This window comes from Cupressus sempervirens, chromosome 6 (genome assembly GCF_028749045.1).
Source record: "Cupressus sempervirens isolate cs-2001-9-10 chromosome 6, ASM2874904v1, whole genome shotgun sequence".
Classification (NCBI taxonomy): domain Eukaryota; kingdom Viridiplantae; phylum Streptophyta; class Pinopsida; order Cupressales; family Cupressaceae; genus Cupressus; species Cupressus sempervirens.
The window spans coordinates 284,198,694-284,221,309 of record NC_143123.1 but is presented as its reverse complement, the minus strand read 5'-3'; the positions used below and the strand labels follow the sequence as shown (position 1 = coordinate 284,221,309).

Below are 22,616 nucleotides of genomic sequence, written 5' to 3'. Positions count from 1 at the left end.
ACTGAGAGAGCAAATGAGAGATTAGATGAGTGAAATGTTTTTAATTAGGCTCCTTTAGTGTTATATTAAAATAAATATTTTTTTAAAAATTATTTTAAGTTGCTTTATTTCTTTCTTTGGACCCTACTACTATGTGTCCTCCTAGATTCATCTAGATTCTTGCCAACAAGGGCCCAGACGGACCCACAGTCCAAAATCTAGACCCTGCCTGGACCCGGACGCAAAACCGGACCCGCATGAACCCGGACCCGAATCCGGGTTGCAAGGTGCAAACCCAACTTCTAATATTATTAAAGTTAAATTATTTTTATCTTTAAAAATTGAACTTAAATCATTAAAACCTTGATAATTGCAAATATCAACTAAAGGAAATAATTTATCCACGTTCCAGATATAGATATATTGTCAACTGATCACCTTAGTGACTTTATAGTATGAGCAAAACATCCAAGTAACTTGCTAAAAACAATGTGAATCAAATTGTCTTGAATAATCTACAAAAGGCACGCCACAAATAAAATAGGACACTAATAATACAGAAATAAGTACCCAAAGGTCAGCTAAAGAGCCATAGAACCTCTCGAAAGGGCACCACAATCACCACATTAGCCTATAGGGACCACTGATAATAGGCTAACCTCAAAAAAATAAATGATTCTTACGAAAGCACAAAAATGGAGACATTATAATACTCCTTTCCTATAGAATGCTTGGCCCCGTGCAATACATATGTAACGTCCCCGTTTTTCGAAAGTCTATGCAATTGATGGAGTTAGCTCATCATAGCGATCCTTGTGAGCTAACAGGGTGTTTTGGGGATCCCAGCTGTGGATTTATTATTTTCAGTAGGTCTATTTTTGGCAGTGCAATGGGTGGCTTCAGCAGTTGGTCGTCACTTACAGTAATAAAGTTAATAATTGCATGAGCTCTTATTTATTCATTAATTATTAAATTGCATTATTATAATAATGTTTAACTTTATATTATTATAATAATGGCATTAAGTGATATTTCTAAAAAGTGTGTTGGAAAGTTTCTAGTGTTCAGTTTTTTTGGAAAACTTCCACAATTTCTGAAGTGGAGGTTTTTGGGAAACTTTGGCCAATGAAGGATTATAAATGAGAGCTCATTTCATTGGGAAAAGCACATTTGAATATATATTTTCTTTTGCTGCCTTTGTGGTTTTTCCTAAGTTTTGAATTGTGTGCCCTTGCTGAAGTATAAGGGTTTTGATGCTGAGAAGTGATTTTCAATTCACAGCTGAGGTATTGTGAATTGGTTTCTGAGAATTGTTTTAAATCATTGCTGAAGTATAGTGATTTAATTAATTTTTGAGGGTTTCTTTGTATCTTCTCTACTATTCCTTACTATGACTGAGAAGAAGGTTGTAGCTAGTAAATTTGGTGGTCTAGAATTCTATTTGTGCGCCTAATAATACCTACAGCTGGGTGTGGATTCTCCCTAGAATTTGGGTGTATAGTTGATCAGAATACAACATTTCAATCATCTGAAGTTTGGCATTTTCCCATCTCTGTTCTAATAAAAAAATTCATCTACAATAAGGGCTTACAGATTGGCTTCTAATTGGAGAGTAATTGCTGCATCATTGAGCATTTTATTAGTGCAAATCTGGGCATCATTTCACCAGTGTTTGGGTGTATAGCATTGAGGATTCTGATCATTATCACCCTGCAATTCTGGGCGCATATTTTGGGGGTTCGTGTCTGCAAATTCTGGGTGCATATTTTGGGTGTTCATGTCTACAAATTCTGGGCAGCGTTTCACATTCTAGTGGCTGCGATTACAACTGTAGAGCCACAGACATATAGCAAGTCCTGCAAATGTTTATTTCCAGCTCGTGACTAAAATTATAGTGCCCACACTTTATCTGCTGAGCTGGGTGCTTGAAGATTTGATCCTGTATAACATTATCAGCCTGGAGTATTGAAGTTTAGTGCCAATACCGATTTCCAGTTGGGGCTGAAGTGCATTTAACATGTGGAGATACTGTTGGGCAGCTTGTAGCATTGCCATGCTCACAGAGTTGTACACCTTTCCAGGTTCCTCTTAATTTAAAATTAGTTCTGTTGCAGCAATAAATTGCAAGTTGGTTCATATATCAGAATTTAGCATATGAGTGGAAATTGTTTTTAAAAAAAAAGAGATTTGATATTGTCTATTCAGTCAAAATTCAGTATTATTATCTGTAAATTTCAGCATTTTCAATTGTAATAAAATTTGCTTGCCAACTGTTTGACAAAATCTCAAACTTCTAATTAGTTAAGGAAATTGATGTGTTAAGGGTTAATTGTTCAACTATAACCGGCTAGGGGTTTTTACAATACACCAGCATGCTAAATACAAATGTTTGGATCCAATATCAACCTCTTGAACACTGCTCCACTAATCTGCTGCACTGCTTTGTAAACATGACCATGCTCAAAGTTCTGAAGCAACTCATCATGGTCCATATATAATAGTGCACCAATCATGTGGATTCAAGGATCTCATATCACCCTGCGTGTATAATTAGTCAAATCAACCTGTAACATGTTGCTACCATGAATGAGAGCATCCTCAACCCAACTAGAAACCTCATTTCAACTGAAGCCACAGGAACCTCTGATGTCAAATGATGGTGAGAGGTCCAATCATGTCAATCACTTTCCAGGAAAGGATGATGCAAATCCCTGCAACTCCTCAAACCATTTGTTGTAAGAAAACACCACTCGATAGGATGAAAAATAATCATGCATATTGTTACATCCCAATTTTTCACCTAATTTAAAATATAGCCGTTGTGGTTTACATGAAGTCAGTTGACAGTTAAATTTGTTATAATCCTGCGAAGTGGTAAGATGGTAAGTCGTTATAACTATTTATCACGAATTCATGAAATTGAATAGGCAGTTAGCCGTTATGATTAATTATGATTAAATAATCTATTATGTTAATATGATTTAACTGCTGAGAATTTTCCTTGTAGGAAGCACGTCGAAGGGGGGAAGCATTGTAAGAAAAGAATTAGGCACAGGAGCATCACCATCATTGGGCAAATGGGTTGAGATCTTAACGACTTGAACATCAGGATACAATCGATGAAACTGCATGAGATATTAAATAAATAATTTAAAAACGTAAAATAATTTAATTGAATTGTAAAACGTACATCAAAGGATTTTTAATGATCTTTCACCGAATTATTATAATATATATGTATATACGTACATATAGATATAAAAATGAAATAGCATCATTATATTATAATAATTTAATAAAGTGATGTCACCTCATTAATATATTTACATGTACATATATAAATATAAAATAATAATAATATTCAAGATATAATAACATTCGAATTATAATAATATTCGAACTATAATCTTCCAACTTTATTTTTCCATTTTAATATTCTTTGCTTTTAACCGATTAACACTTGGCATGATAAATCGACAATAATCTTTTATGTTACGGAAGCCAAGAAGTCACGGCTTGATCTTTTATGTAGAAGTTGTGAGAAGAGTCGAGGAGAAGATAATCCGCACACCCAGCTACAATTTTACTTAACCTCTCTACCACCTTCAGCACCTGTCTTCACTTCCATTTACAAGCCGCATTTATGCCGTAGGTACTAAGCCATTGAGGAATAGGTATTCTGCATTTGGATACGTCTACAGCGTCCAAAGGAAGACAGATTTTCCAATTCGATTTGCAAGTTTTCAAACATATTAAGATTATAAATCAGGTCATGTAATGCTATATCAATAGCATTTTATTCTATGCTCCACGGAGTTTCCAGGATGGGGACGTTTTAGGGGACGAGGAGGTGTTTCCGGTACGGGTACAGATCGAAGCCAACATTTAGGGGACGGGACATCAAGGGATGGCGATTAAAAACATAGGGGATTTTTTTATATATAGAGACAAAATTCAAATATGCATATCATAACATTGATAAACCCATTCACCACAAACATTTTAGAAGATCAATACATGGAATATTATCAAATGGCAAATACTAAGTACTTCCATTATAACAATATCACATAAATATATAGCAAAAATCAAGATCCAAGTATCATGGTAAAATCAGAATGAAATAAAGAGAAGTCTAACTAAAATAGTTCATAAATACTAAACACAATCTTTGCTCACTGCTGCTACTACTCTTATGTTTTTTTTCTTCCTCTTAGCAAGTATGTTAAATCTAAAAATGAATAGAAAAGTTAGTGTTTTAATGGACCAAATATGGGTTGCATATTGTTATTATGTCTTTAAGACGACTAGGGGCCACACGGACAGCAAAAATTAGAAAAAAAATGATTTTTTGGAGGCGTTTGGCCTTAACCAAATTGACTGGAAAAAAGGGGACAGCCAGCAGTTTCGGGGACAAATAGGGGACGACAAAACCATCCCCCATACTGCTAGTTGTCCCCAAGTTTCCTACCAAAAAATTTGGTCGTTTTGGGGACATTTTTGAATTTTCCAAAAAGGGGACAACTCAAGGGACGGCCAAAATCCGTCCCCGCATCCCCATTTCGTCCCCGGTACGGGTACGAGGGTAAAACCCTAAGAAATGCGTCGTTGTGGAGCATTGATTTTATTGCTTTGCCATAGCAATCAATTAGGCTCACAAGATTCTTTCTTTTCTAGAATTATTTCAAAGCTACAATATGAGTTTGCTACATACTCCATGTCCTTTGTTATCAGTCTTCTTTTTTAGACTTTCATAATAAATTAGATACAACCCTTATGGAAGCATTTTTCCAAATGCAATAAAATCTGGAATGAAATATATACTGTCCAATGATATTTTCCAAAAAGTCTTAAGAACATAATCTTTTTGCTCACAGTTGTGATAAGCATACTAAGCAGCAAATCTATGCATAGAGCAGATTGAAGCAAGTTTCAGTACTTATCATGATGATATCTTGTTTGATATCTTGTTTGAATTTACAGATTGAACTTCTTTAATTTAGCCTTGTTCATGGTAGGTGATAACCAAGTAACCAAAGTATTGATCCATAAATCATTATGCCACTAGATGTTAGAATTAAACAATCAATTATGAAATCTTTAAAGAATAAAATCTCTCAAATCAAAGATTGTGATAAATTGGAATAAATGTTAATTATGAAATAGTTGAAAATCAACAGAAAGAACCGGTTGTTCTAAGAATTCAAACACCTGGGACTCACCTGGCTGTATAGCCAAGGAAAAGGGTGAAGAGGTGAGAGAAAGAAATCTACAATAACAAGGAAAAAAAATCAGATGTGATATAACAATGTTTATTACTTTGAATGAAACATTTAATAGCTCATGCATAGTCATGTTTATTGTATTCCCCTGCTGTCAAGTTAAGTGGTGTGATTAGACACTAGGATGCTCAGTGGATGACAAAATGTTCCCTGTCTATTCCAGGTAGGGAGGCCTTTCTCGTTAGAGATTGTGTGGGGATAAGTTTTGGTCCGAGGTTGGGTGGTTAAGCCCTTAACAATGTTTCACCTCTCCCCAAGTTGTCTGACGTACAACAGACAAAGATAAGCTATGCAATCAATTGTTTGTCAAAAACAGGTATTTTTACTTTTATGAAGTGTATGCAAGAAGGTAAGATTATATCATTATTGCAGTTATTTTACACTTAGTTGCAAGAGAGATTATTTGATGGATTGTTATTTCAGTCTTTCATTTATATGACTATTGAATATGAGCATATCTTCTAATCTTATGTTATTGCCACAATTAAGTACTCGGAAGGATAGGAATGATACAGCGGTATCTGGAGCCCTAAATGATATAGTGGTATCTGAAGCCCTAACTGATTCAATGGTATCTGGAGCCCTAAATGATACAGTGGTATCTGAAGCTCTAATTGATACAATGGTATCCAAAGCCCTAATTGATCCAATGGTAATCGAAACCCTAATTGATACAAAGGTTTCTAATGCCCTAATTGATATAGTGGTATTTAATGGTAATCGTCATTTGATTTTGATATAGCGGTATTGAATGGTAGTTGTCATTTGATATTGTTATAGTGGTATTTGTGGACTAACCTGGGTGGTTGCAAAAGCATTCCCAGTTTGTTTTCAACTTTGAATTCCATGGTATGTAAATTTTAATTTCTATGTTAAATTCATTTATGGTGTTTCAATTCTTAGTTAAGAAATTTCGTTTAACTGATTTTAACCATAAATCTCATTCATATGAACAAAACTAATTTAACTATCTTCCTATGAAAATGAAGTAATAATTGTATTTCTTTGAGTATGTTAGTTGTTAATTAAGACCCGAGAAAACTAGTTGTTACACATACCTCATACTTTGATAAAATAGTGTATAAATACATCTTCCAATATTGTCTCAATGCTCAAAGAAATTTGATTCCGCAATGCCATCAGTCATTTGTACATCATCTAAGCTAGCCTTAAAGGCGTATGTTCTATCATGTGAGCCTCTAGAAGAGATTACTTGTAAAACTCATCATGTATGACCAAAGGCTCAAAAAATTCTTTGTGCATTCTCTAAGTGCTCTTTATATCTCCCATGGTATGGTATACAAAATCAGAATCTTTGTGGTTTCAATCCACAAAGTATAGCTCATGTTTGACACACTTAACTTGAATGCCAACATTGAAAAATGCAAGAACATAATTACCTTCCTATGACATGGGTCTTACCTCATAATTAGATCAACTGTTGTAAAATTCAAAATAGATGCCATTCCCTTGTGTCATATTTTCAACATTTCTAAGCATCTCTTCTATATCTATACCCACCACATGTATGCTCAATGGGCTCTCCCTCAAAGGTGAATCATGATCTCCATGATGCAAGTTGTCCATATACTCGATAGTTCTAGAATAATACCTTGATGAAATTATTGTCATTGATGTCAAAGGTACAATGTGGAAGCTGCCATTGAAGTCAAAGAGAAATCAAGTACACGATACACAACATCATCAAGAATATATAAGATTGATTATGAACATATAACGGAAGAACATGTTATCAAAATGTAAAGGTAATGTAGATGTATTTCTTTGTATTCACCACAAAAGTTGAAAGACACAATCAAATGAATAAAATTTATATTACTATTATAATAATATGCCAAAAGACAAGACAATGTGTGCACAAAATAAGAAGTTGAAGATAGAAACTTGAGACGAAGACCAAAAGAATTTATCTTACAGCATAGAAGTCTGAAATAAGAGTATTTGTTGAGTAACGTGTTGGAAGAAATTCATAAGCCATGTTCAGTAGACGACAACAACTTACATAGCCAAAGAGAATGTGTTGTATGGCAACCATAAGCAGCAATCTTAATGAACAGTCTCAGTAGAACAACGATTATATATTGATCATACAGTCAGCATAAAATGCCATGTAACACAGAAATATCATAAACATCTCCAGCACATAAACAATCCAAGACTATGTTCCAAATCATAAATCTGAGTCAGCATGTTGAATCGAAGGTAATCAATATGAAAAGAAAGTGAATAGGAAGATTCAAAAAGTGCATGAATCGAAAGGCAAAAGGGGTGATGGCAAGCTATAGCAACTTCAGATAGAAAAGAAATCTATGACAAACTGCAAATATGTTGGTGCAACTTCCATATGATAAGCAAAGATTAAGAAGTAAATTAACTTTGATAAAACTCGGTCTCTCAAAGCAGCAATGCAAAATACCATACCAGACCTTCATGCTTTTTCAGATTGTGATCCTATGTGTTTGTCATACATGAAAAAAAGGAGTGACAAGTTTATATAGCAATCGTATTGTTTGAAAGAAAGCAGCCAGTTTTTACAGCTATCAAATTGATTGAATAACAATAAACAGAACAAAAATACAACAATGATAAGGGTTGAAGCCAGTATAAATCTGCAGCTGCATATCTTCTAGTGGACGAGTAAATGATGAACTATGTGTATTGACAAATAGAGAGTATTCTGGAACAATGATAAAAGTCTCGATGAAGAAGGGACTCCATAACATCAGCCATGAATCTTCAGCAGTAAAGATTGAATAGCAAACATGTAGCGATTATAATGACTTTGGGTTTTTTTTAGTGGTGAATATTTGTAATTTTGCGAATTTTAGAAATTTTTTGCTAGTAATTTGGCTAATAATTTAAGATTTAATGCAACCTAAATCGCCATATTTTTATTAAATTTAGTTCTAAAATAATTAAAATCGTTGAATAATTTATTTTATTAAAAAATTTAAACTCAAAGATTCGCCACAATATTCGATACATGATTAGATTTGATTCGCCTAAATATTATATATTATCGAAGAAATTAAAATTAATTCACCAATAATTCTCATAATTATTAGTTACTTTAAGGATATATTACCAATATTTAGTTTTCACTATTGATTTAATATATAATGTAATTATCCTCATAATTTCCATGAGATAAAACATGTTCAATATTGATTTGTAATATTCCATGATGATTAATGAATTTCCTATTATTATTGAGATTCACCAATATTTTCTACTTAGAAATTATGATTCCAAAATAATCGCCAATGTAAATAATATTTAAAATTAAAAAATTGAGAGATTCGCCGATAAAAATAATTTGGCTTTTTGAAACAATGAAAGATTCACCAATAATTTATATCTTTTTTTAGAGGGGGGTTTCTTAAAGTTTACCCTAGTGCCACTATCACCTCAAGTGTTATGGAAGCCATAGAAGATTGGATTACTATTGTGGATGATGATACTTGAGCCAACCTCAATGCTTCACAAAGATCTGTTGTCAATCAGGATGGCGCCTTTAGCAAGAGAAAAAATCTAGCTATCTTGCTCAAACATGGAAACTCTCTTGGGTGGTGGGTTGTCCTAAAACGAGAAAAGAATCTCCAGATCCGACCAGTTACTAAATAGTGATCACCTAAAAAATTAATTGTATGCAGGAAAAGGGATAAGAAGATGAATGATAAAATGAACATTAAATCCTAAATGAGGTGATACACCAATGATTTGTATGTAACTTCAATTGAAACAACATGAATTGCCCAAGATACTATTGATTCACAATACCCAAACAAGCATGTAATTACAAAAGTGATTCCATGCAAGGACCCAAGATCTTTTGCTTTGAAAGGAAAACCTAAGCTTTACCAATTTTTTGCAAAAAGAATAAGGACACAAACAAAGATCTACAATTACAAGTATCAAGATCCGAACATGCAATAAGGAATATAGCTTAAATGAAGGATAAACACAACATAAAAGCAAGGAACCCATAATATTGCAAAACCAGAATCAATGAGAAGGAATCGTTGGATTTGTATAATCAATGTTGAACAATCATCTACTACCAAGTGCTCCCACAAATCAGCTCACAAGTTTGCAATATGCAAAAGTATGAGCAAAAAAGAAAAGACCTCAAAATGAGGTGAAAATACAATAAATAGGAATCAAAACTCTAACTCAGATATGAGAAAAATGCATATTAAATATCTCTCAAAAGTCCTCCAAAGTGTGAAGAGCCCCATCAAATCTGCCTTCAAGTACATGTCCAACAGATAGCCAACTGAAATTTGCCTCTATCTCCTCAAAAGGCATGCAAAAACCCCTAGATCGGATCCATCAAACAAGCCAAAAATACCGCATGTTAAACTGCTCAAAAACATGTAAAAATCTACTCAATAAGCGTCCCAAGTGATTTACATGTATAACTAGCCTCAACAACTCAATAACTTGCCAAAAATAGCACTAAGTGTTCAATGAGTGCATGAGAAAGTCAAACTGCTCTCTTGTTAGCAATAAGGTGTCTCAACCTTGGATAATTCTTATTCTTATTATTTGTTTTGTAAATGTATTTTTTACAAAATAATATAATTAAGTGTGAATGTACATGCCTAGTTGGCATGTTGATGTGTCACTCCACTTGTATGTGTCGGCATCTTGAATTGTGTGTAAGGAGATCATGGCTGAAACAATTATGAAGGATTCCTATGACGTGTAAGAGCTATCTCTGGAAGATTTGATGATGGGTGAAGATGTGAAGACATGTGGCAATTGATCATTGAGTACTGTACACTCGAGTCTCCAACTCATGCACAGGGTCCGAGGCATCGTGCAGAAAAAATTTTGGGTTCCTATTTTTCCAGAGAATGGTAAAACCCTAATACGGTTGTTCTTTGGAAGTTTCCCTAAAAGGGAAAGTGCATGATATAAGTGTTTTTAGGGTTGCAGATAGGTGAGAGAGAAAGTGTATTGTTGGTATGGTATGTTGCTACTAGATTGGTCTTCTGTGTCCTGAAAGAACTTGCATTGCAAGTGTGTTGTAACCTTTTGTGTTGAAGATAATACATTGTGCATGTTTTGGAGGGGTGGGGTTGTTTTACCGAAAGGTTTTTCCCCACCAGCATATCTTTGTGTTTATGCGTTTTATTTCTCTATTTGTTTTTTGTATTCATAGTTGACTGCAATATTATTGTTTACATAATATCAAATCTGAAATTGTAAAGATTTAATAGGAATTTGCACAATACTTTCCTTAAGAGATTAGTGCAGGAAGTTGTTTCCGCACCTGAGTTTTCTTACACCTCTAACTGAAAAAGAAGTTCCTGTAGCATGAAATTGACTGAAAAAGTCTATCTCTGCTGAAAATGGAACTCTATGACAAACTAAAAGTCACTTCAAGTCTTAAAATTGTGGCTGAAAGCTCCATTTCTTTATCCTTGCATTTAAAATAATAACAACATTAAGTGCTTTATAATTTTAGCAACTTAACATATTAATTTTACAATGATTATGTAAAAATCTAGAACTCATTATTTTTATTTATCAATGTTTATTATATTTAATACTTCTAAAATGATCTATTAATATTACTTAATACTAATAAAAATTATAAGAAATATAGTGATACATAAAAATAATCATAAATTTAAATATTAATTTATATATGTTGTTAAATGATAATTGATGAAAATCACAAAACATATATAAATTAATACAAGTTTATTAAATGGCATAATACATCTCTCATACAAGTGGACCCGACATGTTTTAACAATTGGATTTAATAAGCTTTTACGGGTTCGACTGAAAATTAGGGAAAAAGTCTTAACCTCGGTCATTCTATCATTTTGGTACTTCTTGAAATTTATTTTGCTCAAATAGCTGACATGGAGAAAAATTGGGGTTTTGTGAGAAACTGGCTTCCATCTATATAACACCTTCGTTTCTAGCATCAACCTTTTCAAACAGATTTGAAGGTATTAAGACCATTTTCTGCACATTTTATAAAGAGATTCTGCTCCTTTCTCTGACATTCTCGCTACCATTTCTTGGTTTGAATCCTCTCAATTCTTAATATCAACTATGGTTGCCTCTATGAATAGGGTTTCTTTATTTTGAGTTTGCCACTGAAACTGTGGAAGTTATAAATAAAAGCTTTTGAGGACCTTGTGTGTCATGAAATCGATGGTAAGAAGCTCCTTAGTCTGCATGTTGTAAGAGATCTCTGTCATTTTTTTCTACTTATGAATATGAAATCCTCATGTTGTACCGCAAACTTTTCTAATTGTTGATTCTCTTAATCTCTTTTTGGCATCATTTTGACTGATTGTTTCTGATTTAGAATATATCTCTGTCCAGATATATGAGGCTGCTTTCAAGTATTTTATAAATGTTTAGGCTCTGCCAAAATTGATTTGTACCTGTTGCATACAAGTTTCTACAAGTTATCCAAGTCGTCGTCAATATATATGTCACTCCTCATTTCATTAAATTTATACTGATGAAAATGGCTTGATTTTTTCATACTTGTATTGCTTTTGATTTTAGCTCCTGTTTCATACCTTGTGCACTGATACTTTTTTGATGTTTCCATTGATTAATACTTCGAAAGAAATTTTGTTTTTACTTGAGTGAAAATAAAAACCGTAGCTTGACTTCACAGTAGTGTTTTGAGAGTCTGTGAATCCGAGGCAAAGGTAGCCTTTTCAAGGCAAATGGCCTCTGAACTTGGACTCGGCCGAGTCCTAGCAGAGTCTACGTGGACTCGCTAAGCTTAGGAACTCACCAGACTCACCGAGCCCAAGACTCTCACCAGTAGCTAAGGTAGAAAAGTGCAAATACAAAAAAAAATAAAAGAATTAAGTTGCCTTTTTTTGGTTTGTATAACATCTATTTGACCCATAGTAACGTGAATTGGAATAGTAATGGATTTTAACAATTTAAGACTTATTTCATGCACCCTTTATTGAATATAACTTAAAAACACTATAACATCATCAAATAGAATCTAATATACATAAACATGAAACATAAAATCCATCACATACGTAACTATGTTATCATTATGTACTAAAATGTAAATTGTATGCTAGCTGAAGTAAATAAAAATCAAATGATCATAATGATTCAAATCATAGAATCAATAAGATGAAATCATGAAGATCTATAAGACATCAAATCATAAATGTATGTATAAATCTAAGATGAAGATCCATGAAAGTTTGAAACATATGTCTATCAGTGATTCACTATCACTATCAATATCTATACAGTGTAAACAAAATATAAAAACAAGGCTCCAGCTCAAGCCTCATCATCCTCATCATCATCCTCTAGCTCTGTTGCAGGCTCAACCTCAGCCTCTGAGTATCTAGTTTGCCTATGAGAAAGGCGTGTAAGGTAGGTCCTAGAGGACCGCCGAGCCATGTCCCCTGCATGGGCAATGGGCTCATGAATAACGTCGCTAGGGCCTGCGTCTGTGCGTGCGTGTGTGCGTCTACCAATGCCTGAACGTGCTCTAGCTGCCTCCTCTGCCCTAGCCACAGCCTCAGCCTCTACATCCACCTGGTCAACCCACGCGCGGTCTTCCTCAGTGAAGACTGGGTCCACGGTCTCTGTGATCCACTCTGATTCTGGATCAATCTCCTCTAGAATGATCGAAGAGGAGTCAGCGCCCAAAATCTGTCTAATCCTAAGACAAAGGTTGTAATGAACAAAGACAAGATCATTCAACCTCTGCACTGTCAACCTGTTTCTCCTCTTCGAGTGGATGTGCTCGAACATGGACCAACTACGCTCACATCCAGAAGCGCTGCTCGGCTGACTCAGAATGCGGATGGCAATTTTTTGAAGGTTTGGGGTTGTGGCCCCAAACATTTGCCACCATCTATCTGAAATAAGGAAAAAACAAAAACAATTAGTCTCATTTACAAATTACAACTCTAAAATTAATGCATTATATAATCAACTTTAAGTTTAGAATCTAGATTCATGAACATTGAATATATTATTTAATTTTTACCTGGCTGTAGTGTTGTCTGAGCATTTATGGCCATCCTGCCAGAGAAAAGTGGCCCCTCCTTATTGTTGAACTGGTCTAGCTCAACAATCGCAGCAGCGCTATTTTCATCGCTACTCAATCTCTGAATCACTGTGTATAAGCCAGTGAGAACCTCCGCATCCGCCTTGAACTCAGGACGGAAATGAAATGCCGGATTCAGATAGTAAGCTGCTGCATGGATGGGTCGATGGAGCTGATTCTGCCATCTCCTATCGATGATGTCCCAAATAGGGCCATACCTCTCCTGCACTCCTGCATATTGGGCTCTGATGGCCTCCTTGGCCCTATCCATGCCCTCATAAATGTAGCCCATAGAGGGCTTCTCCCCATCAACAGTTCGTAGCAAAGCTACAAGGGGCTCAGTGACCTACATATTAAGTAAAACAAAAAATTTGAGTCAAAACTTAAATATAAAATAATATAACTTAAAGTAAAAGCAAAATACTAAATGTTAAATTGCAATAAATTTACCTTAAGGATTTCTCTAGCGGGTTTCCAAAAACCATCCTCATCAAATATGCAATCCGCCACATCTAACCCTACAGTGGTCGTAGCATAGGAAGAGCAAATCCACTCCTGCCCAACAAACATGCTCCTCAATCCATTCCTTGATGTCAACAAGGACTGCAAGGTGATGAAATTCGAGGCAAACCTCATGATACCTGGGCAAGCTAACTCCTTGCCTTTTGTGTACTTCCTCATTGTGCTAAGGACAAATGCATGATTATAAATGAATTTGCATATATTTTTTGCCCTTTCCACACATGACTTGACAAACTCAAGTTTACCAATTTCCTCCAACATGAGGTCAATGCAGTGTGCCGCACAAGGGGACCAAAATATGGTGGGGTGCCTCTCCATCAAAAGTTTACCTACAACAATTTTAAGTCAATTAGAAACTCAAATTTCAAAATTCAAATAAATTTATTTTCAAAACTTGCAAAGTTAAAAGTTTACCTGCTGCAACATAATTTGCTGCATTATCCGTCACCACCTGGATCACATTTTGTTCTCCCACCTCTGCTATAACTTCCTCAATAGCCTCACATAAATATGTGGCATTTTTCACATGTGCGGAAGCATCAATGGATTTTATGAACATGGTATATCCTACAAGTAACAAAACAACGAATTATAATATTAAATGGATCATTAACGAATTAGCATTCAACAAATCAAAATTTACAATGTATGTAGGAAAGTAGAATGATCAATCACCTCCACAGGATACAAGAAAATTGAGGAGTGTTCTATTCCTCCTATCGGTCCAACCATCAGTCATGATGGTGCAACCCTTTGCAATCCATTCCTTTCGGTTCTCCTCGAGGTCAACCCTCATGTCCTCTACCATCTCATCCAGGAGGTATCCGCTCAACTCAGCCTCAGTTGGGGCTTTAAACCCCGGACCACAAATAGCAACCGCATCTATCATATTCTGCCAATAAGGAGCCCTGTCACAAATAAAAGTTTAGATGTCAAAGACTCAAATTATAAAACAAGTAGATATAATTAAAGTTTTACTTTTACTTTTAATTTTAGCTTTAAAGAAAACAAAGAAAAAAGAATCAATTACCTGGCTGCAATAAATGGAATGTTGCAAAAGTACCAAAATTTGCATATCTCCTTTCTGGCAGCATCGTGAATCTCCTTGTTCAAACCCATGCCCTCAAGCGTGGATTGGGAACCAGGAGTAGTGCGGGGCACAAAGTAACTATCCATTCTATTTTTCCGCACTCTAGGCTGCAATAGGTTGGTGTGGGACTCCGTCTCAGTATGTGACCGACTAGCACTAGCACTAGCACGAGCAGAAGAACTAGGATAAAAAGGAGGCCTAGAAGAACCCTCTCCAACACAACCTACAGATGCGGAAGCTGATGCAGATGTGGATGCAGCTGCGGATGCGGGAACATGGGAGCCAATACCCCTTAACCCTTCAACTTGCATTTTCCTATTTGCTTTGTCTTTTTCAATTTTTTTCTAATGCCATTAAGCAAGTGCGTTTTGCCTCAAGAGTTTGGTGAGTGCAAACTGTAACATCATGTCCAGGTATAGCAGCAATGTGAAATTTCAATCTATAAATACCCCCGGAAGTTATTTTTTCTTTACAAAACATGCATTTTGTTTGATATTTGGTTCTTCCAGGAAACTCTTCATTATATTTCCAACATTCATCTTTTTTACCCATTGGAATTTGCGAAAAATGAGAGCAAAGGCTGCTGCAATAAAAAATTTTATGTAAAATATCAAAGTTTGAAGCTAATAAAAATTAGAAAACAACAAACCCTAGCTTGCAACTTAGTAAAAATAAAAAGCATTCAAGATTTACACTAAAATTCTTGAAAACTATAGAAATTTAACAAAAAACGCATAATACACTAAAAATTTAACAAAAAATGCATAATACACTAACATGCAAGAAAAAAAATAAGCACTTACCTCTTGCAAATGAGTTGAGGAGTGTTGATATTGGCTCCTTAATGCTCCCAAAGCAATTGATGGGCTCCCCAAATGGCCTGCTGATCTCTTTGGTGCTCCTCCTTCTTGCCGGTTGGAAACCTATGGCTTTTCTTTTCTCTTCTTCTCTCTCACTTTTCCTCTCTTCTACTCATGCTTCACAGATAGAAGGCCCTTTAGGGTTATAACAAAGAGAATAGGTCAAAAACAAAGTGAAAAAAACAAGTGATTTTTTTTTAAATTTCAACTTCCCTTTTTACATGCCACGAGCGATTCATAGCCGATTTTTTAAGGCGATTTTGGCGATTTTTACATGAATCTCCTGAATCAGCGATTCAGGCGATTCATGGCCCAGAAATCGGCGATACCGATTCACGATTCAAAAAAAATCGCGCAGGATGAATCGGGTCACGGAATCGCCGATTCAGGCGATTTTTGGGCGATTCTCGTTACTATGATTTGACCTAAAAAGGTCATTCCACCCTTTGCTAATGCTTGTGATAGAGAGGAAAGACTTAGAGAAGAGTATTACGGTTTTGAGAGAAAAAATAGCAAACCGGTTGGCTCTCCCATATCAATTGTTGATGGTTTGTACAACTTTGTAGCTTGCACTTAAGCATTGAGAGGAGCTTAAGAAAACATTTGGAAGAGGCTACTACAAACTTACTTGCATTTCCATTGTTTGTGCAAATTTGAAGAGGTAAGCAACAAGTTGCATTTCTTTGTGTTGTTTTGTAAATTGTTTTACATTCATATTTCTTACTTTCCGTTTTGTTTACATTTGTTTTAGTCTCTACTTCTAGTATCTACTATTTAGATTTATTCTAATTTATCTTGATAACAAACTTGATAAGTAAGAAGGCCCTAAAGTTTAAAAATCTGATTTGATGCTAACTTTTTTCTATTTATAATATATTCATATTGCAGCAGCAAACACATTGACACCATGCCTTAAGGTGAGCCTTGTAGAAGTGGAATTAGGGTTGTATTTAACCCTAATGCAGACCAAGCTGCAATAGCAAGGGATAGGGCTTGGAAACATGCCATCCAGGGCCACAAAAAGGGAGTTGTTACATGTTGACATTGCAGTGTAATTAATAACAGGGGAGGCATAAATAGATTGAAGTATCACCTAGCACATATAACTATGCGAGATGCTAAAAAATGCAAAGAAGTACCCCAGGATGTTATGTGAGACATGTAAAATCTTCTAGAGGAAAAAATGGAGAAAAAAAAATTGAAAAAGAAGCAACAAGAAGAAATGGCACAACTAACCCAACAGGGATCTAGTTTTCGCTCTCCATTATCCCCTACTCCACCTACTGCTGCTACTACTTCTACAAGTGTGACCATTGGGCCTTGCATTCATAAGCAAAGATCGACATTTGATTCCATCTTTGTTCCACGCATGGCTCCAGGTGCAAAACCATCGGTTGACAGCATGGGTTGGAACAAGGAGAAGCATGATAATGCAAAATTGGCACTTGGAGACTTCTTCATCTACAACAACATTTCATTCAATGTAGCAAGATAATTATTTATTTAAATTTTAATTTATGTCTTGCTTCTCTTGCTTTCAAGTTTCAAGAGACAATAATGTGCTTATTTTGTTTATTTTAATTTGTTTTCAAATTTAATAGTAATAATATAATATACTAATTTGTTTAACTTAAAAAAAAAATATTTCAATTTTAAGTCCCCTTATTGGCAAATTGCAATCGATGTTGTTACTATTTGTGGTCCGGGGTTCAAAGCCACTACCGATGACGAGTTAGGAGGCCCTCTTTTGACACAAAGGGTTGCTAATGTAGAAGGTGCAATCAAGGAGCAGCGTGAGGTGTCGAAGACGAAGGGTTGCAACATCATGACTGATGGTTGGACTGATAGGAGTAGAACACTCATCAACTTTCTTGTCTCTTCATTAGGTAATTGTAGATATTAAAAATTTATTAGTAAAACTTGTGCTTAAGTGATTAAGTTTATAAATTATGAATTTATGATTGACCATTGCTCATTATACTAATTTGTTTCTTTTTCTTTAGGTGCCACGGTTTTATTGAAATCAATTGATGCCTCAGGAAAAACAAAGAATTCTTAATATCTTTGTGAGATAATGAATGAAGTGATAAAAGACGTAGCTGAGGAGAATGTGGTGCAGATAGTCACAGATAATGCAGCAAATTATGTTGTTGCAGGAAAGCTTCTTATGGAGAGACACCCTCACTTATTTTGGACCCCCTGTGTTGCTCATTGCGTTGACCTCATGTTAAAGGATCTTGGTAAACTCCTTTGGATAAAAACAATTATAGAGCAAGGAATGAGTGTATGCAAATTTATATATAATCATACATGGGTCCTCAGCTTCATAAGGAAATACACTGACCAAAAGGAGTTGTCTCATCCATGGGTTACTAGATTTGCAACCAATTTTCTCACATTGCAATCTTTGTTTGATTCAAAGGAAGGTTTGAGACGCATGTTTCTAAGTGAGGGGTGGATTGCATCATCATATGCATAGACCACTGCAAGGAATGATGCAGCTGATCGCATTTTTTATGAGGCTTCCTTTTGGACACCGATTGCTGATATTGTGATGGTAATTTTCCTTTTTGCCCACATTGCCACTTTTTTTTAATGAAATTATGTTATAAATTATTGCTCTTTTTTAAAGAAAAAACTTAAAGATAATTGTTTCTCTTCCAACTTTCATAATAATTGTAGTTCATAAAGTTGTTTGTTCTCCTACGAATTGCTGATGGAGAGAAGCCCTCAATGGGCTACATTTATGAGGGCATGGATAGGGTGAAGAAGGCCATTAGCTCTTTTTTTTGTAGGGAATCGATATAGGTATGGGCCTATATGGGATGCCATTGATAGACGTTGGCACAATCTACTTCACAAGCCTATACATGAAACAACCTACTTCCTTAATCTAGCATACCAATTCAGCCCACATTTCAAGGCTGATGATGAGGTGTGGAGTGGCATTTATGATATTGCAGAGAGAATGTCACCTGATTCAAGAGTTGGAACAATTGTAGTCTGTGAGATTGAGTTGTTTAAGAAAGCTCAAGGGGACTTATTTGTATGGGAGTTGTGCAAGAAAAATACGACAGAATTGATGCCTAGTAAAAACCTTTGATTCTACATCCTAATTTCTAATTCTATTACCGTTTTAATCTAATAAAATCAAAGTTATTGATTTGATTTAAAATTTTCTTGTTTCAAATGCATGGTGGGAGATGTTTGGCACTAGGGTGCCAAATTTACAAAGGATTGCGATTCGCACCTTGAGCCAGCTATCTAGTGCATCAAGATGTGAACGTAATTGAAGTCTATTCAAGCATATACACTCGAAGAAGCGCAATAGGTTAGCAGTGAAAAAATTGAATGATCTTGTCTTTGTTCACTACAACCTTCGCCTTCGCCATGGACAAATCCTAAGCACAATACATCACCTATTGTATTAGAGAATGTTGATCCACATGCGAAGTGGAACACAGAGATTGTTGATCTTGTCTTCAGTGATGAAGACATGGAGTGGGTTGATCAGGAGGCTGAGGCAGTAGCAATGGCAGTCGAGGAGGCTAGAGCGCAAGGAGACAGAGTGCAGGACCCTGAGGCTAGGAGTGATGGATCGGAGTCTGATGATGAGGATTATGTGGGTGAGGATGAGGATGAGGATTATGTGAGTGAGGATGAGGTTCAGCCTTAGACAGAGGGAGAGAGGATGGCTCTACAACCTTCCATGACTTATCTTAGGCGTACTCTTAGGAGGACATAGGCTACTATGAGCCTTAGTCTTATACTGTTCTACACTGTAGTTGTTATTTTGTTATATGTTTTGAACTTTTGATACCATGGATTTTGCAATCCATGAATATTGTAGACATTTGATACTCCAGTGACACTATGTTTATTACTTTTTTAAGTTTATATTGTAATTTGTGTTATTCAGTTTTTTCCTCAAAAATCCACTTTTATACTTACATGATCTATGCAAAATTGTGTATGTGTATTAACTTTTAAGTAACATCTATTTATCTCAATTATTGTCTATTTGATGTTAATTGTTTAAAAGATGCATCAAAAAATCTTTGAATCTTTAAAAATCTTTGAATTTCACGGGTTTTTCAATTTTCTAAGTCCTTGCTGAGTCTGGTCGCTAAGTCCAAGTCTAAGTCAGATTTTGACTTTCTGAGTCAGAGGCGAGTCCGAGTCCCGTAACTATGCTTCACATCATTTGATATCCAGAGAATCCTTTGATATTCTGGTTTGTAGCTGTGTTGATACTATTATTCCAATGTATTGACTTTGTGCTTTCATTTTTATTTGTATTGAGCTATTGGGCATAACATCCTTATTATAAAACAACACTCTGTTCTTGTGCCCTGCTATTTATAATGCCTGAATTTCAAGGTATACTATGCTCATGCTTCAATTTGTTTTACTTCTTTATCATTGATATTTTCATATTCTATGAAAAACAGATGCTTGTTTCTTCGACACAAATTTACATACCAAAATCTGAAAATATAATGTTTTGTGTTGCCTATGGGCTGCCAATTCATGGTAATAGCCACAAGCACTTTCAATCTCATTGTTGATACATATTGTGCCACTAATATCTTTTCAATCTGGGTACTTTGCTGAAAGTTACCTGCAAGTTCCAACTTGCTGTTAAAACGGTTGCTGACTCTGAATGTTTACGCTATTTTTAGCTTTGCTGCTGATATATATATACATAACTCTGTAATTTTATATAACTACTCATTCTCAATGAATAACATAGCATGTAATACTAGTAAACTTCATCATACATTATTGTTTGATCATTCTGGTTGACCATGAATGCATTGGTTCTCCATAATTCTAAATAAGTAGCACACAGTTTGCTTCATAATATGTTGATTTTGTACTAAAATCTTATAGAAATTATTCACAGCACTTAAAATGGATCAACCAGCTTCTGCTATCATGTGAATAGATATACTATCATGTTGTTATCTGCATTCATATGGAACATATTTGAATGTACAACACCAGCCATGATTTCCCAACATTGTGACTGCTTTATTTTATTTCATTACAACTGTAGTTATGTGTCATGTCCCCATTTTCGGAGGCAGTCTGATTTAATTAATTAAATTAATTAAATCAGACTGCCTCCAAAAATGGGAATGTCAAACCCTTGAAGTATTAAGATTTTGGTGTTGGAAGAAGTTATACCTGTCGGGGTTATTTCAGTGGTATCAGAGCGGTTTTCTTGCCATCCTATGGGGTGAGAACCGACTTACATGAGTGATCAGCACTCTATTTTATCCAGAATGGACAGGTACAGTACAAAGTCTCTGAGGACACAATCTTGGACAATTGATAGACACAGTATCCAGAGTCGGAATTGTGGAAAGGATGGCTATTCAGACATTCAAGATGAACTTAGGAAAATAAGGCATAACATGTCTGAACTGTTGATTAAGCACCACCGTATAAATGACAGGCTGTCCGACCCAGCTAAGGTGGATAAGTCGACTGGATTTCGATTTGGCAAATCTTCTCGCAAAGCATTGACTGATACAGTGAGAGATGTTACTAAGAACCTTAATGAGGAGTTCGAGAAACAAGTTTGCAACCAGTCAGAGGTTTCAATTCAGCCACAGGAAGAAGTGTTGAAGGATATTACGCTGATGGATAGTAACTGTCAACTTGGTACTCAAGTTGAGACAGTTGTATACAGGCTGCCAAAGGCTGATGTCTCAGGTACTCAGGACGGTCTGGTTCCAACAGGCAGTGACTACAACATAGTGGGTTCAAATGATGATTATGAGGATGTTGTTGTGCATGATGGTGAGATACCTGGTAGAGATGAGCAGACATTGAGCATTCATGACTTTGCTGAGAGAGAGTACCAGGCACAGTTAGATGCTTCATCACATGAGGATGGTAGTACTTCACATGATTTGTCCAACCAGCTAAAGGTGAGCGAAGACAGTATTGTGACTTCATTATCTCATCATGACAGGATGCGGGATATGATAGAGGATCACATCCGGATGATTCAGTTAGAAGGTAGACATAAGGGAGTTCAGGCAAAGTCTTCTTGTGTTGACTTACAGGCGATTAGAGAAGGAATGGGAACGATGAAGTTGAGTTATTTACATCTTCTATCAGATCGTGACCATCTTCTTAGACTTGTCAGAGACTATTCAGATGCCTTGAAAAGGAAGGAGGAAGTTGACAGGCTTTCTCGCGAGTTTGAGGACACTCGAGCAACTTTGGTGAATGCTCCATTGGCATTACAGGACTGGGAGAGACATGGGAATGAGCATGGCATGGAGCTAAGCTTAGTTTCATCTTGCACGCCTGACATTCAGCTTCCTGCAGTAGACGGATCATATGTGGTTGTTGATAATGTTGCGAGTTCATCTTGCATCCAAGATACAAGGACAATGTCAGACAGGTATGTGGAGTTAGTTGGTATTGGTCACATTACTCAGGTAAGGAGTTTGCTTGAGTTACCAGCTGATTCTTGTTTACGGATATGGACTCGAGAATGTTTCATCGGCGTTTGGGATTCAATTGACTGGAGACCTTTAGCACTTTATGGTAGCAGTGATTGTTTGAGTGCTATCATGGACTTGATTAGCAGAATACACAGTGTTGTCTTTCCTTGTGCCAGCAACTTGTCCGATGTTGGTATTAGTTTTTATACACCAGTGTTGGGCTTGGTTCATATATCCAATCGACCATTCTTGCTAGAAGGTGTTGAAGATTTTTCATACTTGGCAGTATGTACAGATGAGTCCCAGGATCATATTGGCTTTGGT

The 22,616-nt window shown here is 35.7% G+C and overlaps 2 protein-coding genes across 12 annotated transcripts in view; both read right to left on the bottom strand.

The window, feature by feature from the left end:
• LOC149552323 (alpha/beta-Hydrolases superfamily protein) overlaps positions 1-22,616 on the bottom strand; it is a 260,629-nt gene that overhangs the window by 56,292 nt on the left and 181,721 nt on the right. For 3 of the 10 annotated variants that reach the window (XR_016352899.1, XR_016352903.1, XR_016352900.1), the window contains 2 exons: positions 6,874-6,918; positions 5,202-5,248 (listed from right to left, as the gene is read on the bottom strand). The exons of 5 other annotated variants lie outside the window; for them this stretch is intronic. The gene's annotated coding sequence lies outside the window, so the exon portion shown is untranslated. The remainder of the gene's footprint in view (positions 1-5,201; positions 5,249-6,873; positions 6,919-22,616) is intronic. 2 more of the 10 variants (XR_016352901.1, XR_016352902.1) reach the window with 1 other exon arrangement.
• On the bottom strand, positions 12,449-15,992 carry LOC149552324 (uncharacterized). 2 transcript variants are annotated; one of them, XM_089789777.1, is made up of 7 exons: positions 15,772-15,992; positions 14,909-15,551; positions 14,554-14,786; positions 14,293-14,445; positions 13,807-14,207; positions 13,297-13,702; positions 12,449-13,165 (listed from the first exon to the last, which is right to left on the bottom strand). In XM_089789777.1, the coding sequence occupies exons 2-7, from the start codon at positions 15,277-15,279 to the stop codon at positions 12,579-12,581; spliced, it is 2,151 nt and encodes a 716-aa protein (XP_089645903.1). In that variant the 5' UTR covers positions 15,280-15,551; positions 15,772-15,992; the 3' UTR covers positions 12,449-12,578. The 2 variants fall into 2 exon arrangements, with proteins under 2 accessions (XP_089645903.1, XP_089645904.1); XM_089789778.1 differs by having other exon boundaries at positions 14,909-15,548.

Excerpts from the sequence above, each read along its gene's own strand:
- LOC149552324 (XM_089789777.1), bottom strand. The coding sequence starts at position 15,279 with ATGCAAGTTGAAGGGTTAAGGGGTATTGGCTCCCATGTTCCCGCATCC. Across the intron at positions 14,787-14,908 it reads ATTCCATTTATTGCAGCCAG|GGCTCCTTATTGGCAGAATA; the intron begins GTAATTGATTCT and ends TATTTGTGACAG. Across the intron at positions 14,446-14,553 it reads TTTTCTTGTATCCTGTGGAG|GATATACCATGTTCATAAAA; the intron begins GTGATTGATCAT and ends TGTTACTTGTAG.